The 5,825-nt window shown below is 34.7% G+C and overlaps 1 protein-coding gene across 1 annotated transcript; it reads right to left on the reverse strand.

Moving 5' to 3' along the window:
- Positions 1 to 581: 581 nt before the first annotated feature.
- LOC122292621 lies at positions 582 to 2,215 on the reverse strand. Its single transcript, XM_043101062.1, has 2 exons — positions 1,719 to 2,215; positions 582 to 1,539 (listed from the first exon to the last, which is right to left on the reverse strand). Exons 1-2 carry the CDS (start codon positions 2,062 to 2,064, stop codon positions 803 to 805), a joined length of 1,083 nt encoding a protein of 360 aa, XP_042956996.1. The 5' UTR covers positions 2,065 to 2,215; the 3' UTR covers positions 582 to 802.
- Between the last annotated feature and the right edge of the window lie 3,610 nt (positions 2,216 to 5,825).

Below are 5,825 nucleotides of genomic sequence, written 5' to 3' on the forward strand. Positions count from 1 at the left end.
TACAATTTATTTTACAACAATATTATTTTACAACAATAATGGTATAGTTGATAATTGGTTTCATAGGCGCAAAGTTCCATACTTTGAAATTATAATAATATATAGATAGATAAGCTTGAATATGATGAGTTTTTGAATATAAGCTAGGCACAAGGATGCTCCTAACCTAAACCGCTTTTAAGATTCCAAGTTCATTTCTCTACTCGGTGTACGTGCTTGTACTTTTAGTTGCAGGTCTAAAGTTAATTTATAAGCTTAATATAATAAGCTTCAATCTATTTTTCGTGGTGGGGAAAGAGAGATCTAACCATGAGTTTAGCAAATGTTCCTTTGTCCATGCATCTAGCCAGCAGTTGTCTCATCTAGAGTACTTGCTACTTATCCCAAGCCATCATAACTTGGACAAGAAGTATCTCCATTCATCAATAAGTAAAATTATAAGATATTTTTTTGTAGGCTATCCTCATTCATCAGAAAGTTCTATTTGAATAAACTATTCCACAATTTCTTGTAACTATGTATAAATATATATTAAGGTAAAAAGAAAAATTAGTTTTCTCCAAGTTTAACCAAAATGAAAAAAAAAAACAAAAACTTCAATCACCAAGAACTTGAAAAGAATTTATTGAAAGATGAAATGACCACAGGTTTATGAAGATGACAGTGCCATGGGCAAACATTATAGCCCTTATTTCTGTTTTCAGTCAAACACAAAGCCGAAGACCCAAAACAAGATAAACGTCTCCTGCAGATAACTACAGATCTGTTTTCAAAGACCAATGTCTATTTAAATTGATTGTCATCAGTACTGAGCAACTTCCTTCATAGGACCAATCGTAGTTTGCCTCTGAAACCTGCAAGCTTTGCAAATAGGTGAATAGAGGAATGGAGTCTGGTACTTGTCCTCCCCACCCATCATTGGCATGGGAACCCCAATCTTCACAGGGCTAACATAACCTGGCCTGTATGTCTTTCCCAACACTCCCTCCACAAAATCTGTTAGCTTGGCAAACCTGAACTGTGTCTCCAAGTGAGCAAAGGCATCATCTGCTGGTATCTGGTAGTTATGAACCTTGTTTTCTCTCTCTCCAATTGGTGTCACCCTAATGTCTATTTCAACCAGATGAGCAACTGTAACTCTTGCACTGTTAGCATCGTCTGTTCTCTCAACTACCACTTCTCTTTCTTCACCATTAGTCCTCCATTCTCCCTCTCCATTGGCAGCAATGTCAACAGCCTCGCCATCCCACCTCACAGAAAGAGCATCAACATTATTGTCCCAGTGTGTGACTCTCTTCGCAGCAATAACAAGAGTGTGAGTGTCAAACATGACAGCCAGGGCTTGCACCCATGTAAAGTCACGAGTCCTTCCTTGTGGTCGGGTTCCAATGAAATGAGCATTGATTTGGAGGTTATCATCTGAAACAACGGCAAAGTTTCCTCCCTTTGCTCCATGAAAGTAGAACATCACACCATCCCCACCAACAAACCGAGGATCATAGCAGAGAGAGCCATATCCATTGCAGTTGGGTTTACGATCTGCCAAAAAAAATCCTCAGATTCCTCCTGCCCTTAAATATATTCTCAAGCTCTCAGCTTGTTGAAAAGAATCACAAATTGAAATCTAATAATACTTATCACAAAGAAAGAAACATACGTATTATTAGTGATAAAAAGAAATGGTAGTATAAGTCAGTAGGGAGAGGATCGATGCTTACACTTGCAAGTGACCTCACACTTGCTACTGCAGTCAACAAAGCATCCCTTCATCTTCTTGTTATTCTTGGGTTTCCTCGCCGGGCACTGAGATGGACACATAAGGGTTTTGGACTTGCATGCCCCCTTCGCTTTGCACATAGCTCGTTCCTGTCCCGTTTCTGCTGGTGCCAACTCGTCGTAATCTGTTGTGGCAGGATCATCCCCTTGGCTGTTGTTGTTGTCATTGTTCCCCTTATTCTTGTTGCTGTTCCCATCTTCATTCCCGTCGGCCTGAACAAAGGTGGGATCCATGGAGATGAACAGAGCAAAGAAAATAATGAAAATGCATAACTTTCTTATATCCATCCCTATGATTTTTCTTTCTCGTCACCTTCAGTAGACTTTTTCTATTGCAATGAGAATGGAAGAAGAAGGAATGAGCAATGAAAAGGGTCGGGTGCGAAGGGGCTTTTAAAGGCAGGGTTCGGCTAGGAATAGGCCATGGAGTTCGCCTTAAGTCAGGAGGATCAAGTTTCTTCTCCATCTAAACAAGCAGCTGAGAAACCGACCTCTATTCAAATATTTCTAGTTTTATTGCTTTGAGTGAATAGGTTTGGACCATTTTTCCCTGCATAAAACCTCACAAAAAATAAAAAGCTTGTGTTTGCTTCAACGCCTTAATTACAGGCTTTGGGAGGAGAAAAGGATTAATGTAATTTCTCGTGTTATTCTTGGTTAAACAGAGCAGTAATTAGGTCATGATTCCTCTATAGAATAGTTTTCTAAGGATTATTTGGCATTCTGCCAAAAAGTTACTATTTTGAATGCAGAAGTTAATGAACGAGGCTACATTCATATTATTGGAGTTCTATATTTTATAATTAAGATTAAAGCATTCAGGAAGTCATCCGCTGTTGAAGACTCGAATCTTTTTGTGGAAGAAAATAGGTTGGATCCTACGTAAATTTGCAGAACAACATATATATATATATAGAGAGAGAGAAACATATATATATATATAGAGAGAGAGAGAGAGAGAGAGAGAGAGAGAGAGAGAGAGTTTGATGAGTATGAAGTAACCTTCAACTAAAGATAACACCTGAATTGGCCCTTAAAATTTGCAGAAAGGAGGGCACATGCATGGAGCTCGGAAGTCTTAAATGCATAGCAAACATAAAGCATTATCAAGTGTAGCAGATAATTAAGCAGTCCACTAACGTACTGATTACGCAGAACTCGTGTATAGAAAGCCCTTTATTGCCTTGGATCGTATGCTTCTTGTCCTAATCAAATTTGGAAAAATATAATTGCAAGCATAATTATGTACTAATCTGTACACCAATGTGATGTAATTGGTCAAAAAATAGATTTTATTGAAAATAGTGTTAATTTAAATTTTAAGTATGAATAAATCAGTATTGATACACAGATTAATACGCAAGTGTGCTTGTATATAGCAAAACTCATCAAATTTACCTGGTTTATTAAAATTTTTTCTTTTGTTTTCTTTGCTCAAAACATTGACGACCGGAAGGAATTTATGCCTTTACTCATTCAAACAAAATCATTTGGATATATATATATATATATATGTATGTATGTCTGTATCTTTCTATTATAATAAGCAGTTATCTAGTTACTATAATAATGAACAGTATTTTCATTGTATTTCTTTGTGTTGTGCGTGTTTACTCTTTACCCTTCAATTTTATTGTGTGCTTCTGTGCACAAGTCAGTGGTTTGTATCAGTGGTTTATTTTTGTTTATTTGTGTCATGTGTGTGTTTATTTGCGTCAGTGATTGTATTTATTTGTTTTATAATTTCCGTCGATTGTGGCAATCTAAAAGTCAATTTGTTTTATTTGTTCTGTGATTTCTCACCAGTTGTGTCAGTACAATCTTGTGTGTTTATTTGTGTCCGTGAGTTGTGTTTATTTGTTTTATTTGTGTTAGTCAATACAATCGTCTATCGGTTGTGGCAATCCAAAAGTCAGCTGTATCAGTATACCCTTGTGTCCCTCGTCAATGCATGTGTATAGGTAATGTAAGTTTGTCAGTCAAGCGTATAGATAATTGTAGTCTGTTTACATTTTAACATTTTCAAATATTACATTTCAAATAATTGTCAATCATGCATATAGAAATGTAAAAGAATTAAAAAATTGTAAAAGAATTAAAAAAAAATCATAAAAAACATTAAAAAATTATCCTTGATAAGGATTTTTAAAAAAATAAAAAACATGCCCTCACTAATGAAGAATAAGAAAAAAAATATGCATGTCTCATGTAGGCAATAAATAAATCAAAACCTAGAAAACAATTAAAAAATACAAAAAAACATTAAAATATGCCCTCACTAATCGATCGCATTGCTGAAAAAAATAAAATAAAATCCATACAAAAAATATGCATGTCTCTTTCTATACGTTCATGGTCCTGTTTTTGTGTCATGTATATTGTACTTTCATACAAAATAAAACTAAATACATGTCGGGGTTTTTTAAAGAAGAATACATGTTAGTGGATTAAAACAACTGTAGTCATTACTGAAGAAAAAAAAAACTAAAAGATGAAAAAGAAATAAAAGGTCACTTTCATTAGTAAACAAAAAAAAAAAAATGCATGATTTCGCCAGTTCATCAGTGTCATGATATTCTTTCAGCACTTTTCTGCACAGTAAAATTAAATCCATGTTAGATATTTAAATAAAGAGAGAAATCCATATTTTTTCTTTTCCAGTATCTATTTGGTTTTGCAGTAATTTAATTGATTTTGTAGGGTAATAGGACGTCCTGGAAGGACTGTTAAGGAGAACAATGCACCTTAAAAAGGTATTTATAGATTATTTTCATTTCTTGCTAACTTGTTTGGTAATAGCTTGTTTGGTGATTTCTTTCAGAGCTGTATATTTCTTTAGTGGGTTATTTCTTATTTCTTATTTATGCATTATTTTTAATTCCTGTTAGCTTTTCTTTCTTTTTTCCATTGTTTATTGCAGTGCCTATTATTTTCTATGGATTATTTTCCTTACTTTATTAGCTTTTCTTTCTTCTTTTTTCCACTGTTTATTACAGTACTTATTGTTTTCTATTGTTTTTTTTCTTGAATATACATATATGTATAAACCTGAAGTCATAACCCTAGTGTGTGTGTGTGTATATATATTTATATATATTATAAGGAGATTTCTGATGCTAATTTCTACATGAGCTCCTCAAACTGGTGATAAAAGCCAAACATGCATACAGTAGATGCAACCACACATTTGCCAGTACCCTAAACAATCCAATGATCAAAGGCAGGCCACACATGAGCAAGCAGCCATGCACCACCAACTTTCATTTTATTTTATTTTTATATGGTCGGCCGTTCCTTGTTTACCATGCAATGCATGCGGTATATAATGGGGTTTTTGATAGGGCTGTATAAAAATTCCGATCTCTGATTTAAATTATCTCAATTCCAATTCGATTAGAAAACTCTGATTAGAATCGGAGTAGGAATTTGGAGTCCAATAATACTTTTAAAAAACGACCCTATACCTCCCCAGCTCCCTCTCCCTCTCCCTCTCTCAACCCCAACATCATCCCAGGTCTTTGGGGGCAATAAACACGTTTTCATGTCGTATGAAAAAAATCATAGTTCTCAAAGAAAGGCCTAGTTGTGGCAAAAAGACATGCCCCCACAAATATTGACATGCAAATAACAGAACTTTACTTCATAATTCTCAAAATAGGCCTAGTTGTTGCCATTATTATTGGCAGTGTTCATCATATAGGAATTAGCATATTAACAGAGAACACGATCAAAACAAAGTGCTTGAGATAATTACTACACATGACCTGTTTAAACCTCTTTAAGTTTTACGGTATAAATCCTAAGTGAGAGAATCTTTGCAGCATTTGCAGAAACATGCTGGAGATTAACTTGAAGGCTAATCCCCACACGGTCACTTTTTGCTATTGAAGATCCAATGACAGAAATACAATTTACTTGGACAAAAATTTAAAGGTTCCCCCATATGCAAGTGATATCAAATATTAAAACACCTAGGAAATACTTTAGACATAGATGGATTACACAAAAGTAAATCCATAAACTGATGTGGTTTAATGTAATACGTCAGA

The sequence above is a fragment of the Carya illinoinensis genome, chromosome 13 (assembly GCF_018687715.1).
Source record: "Carya illinoinensis cultivar Pawnee chromosome 13, C.illinoinensisPawnee_v1, whole genome shotgun sequence".
NCBI lineage: Eukaryota > Viridiplantae > Streptophyta > Magnoliopsida > Fagales > Juglandaceae > Carya > Carya illinoinensis.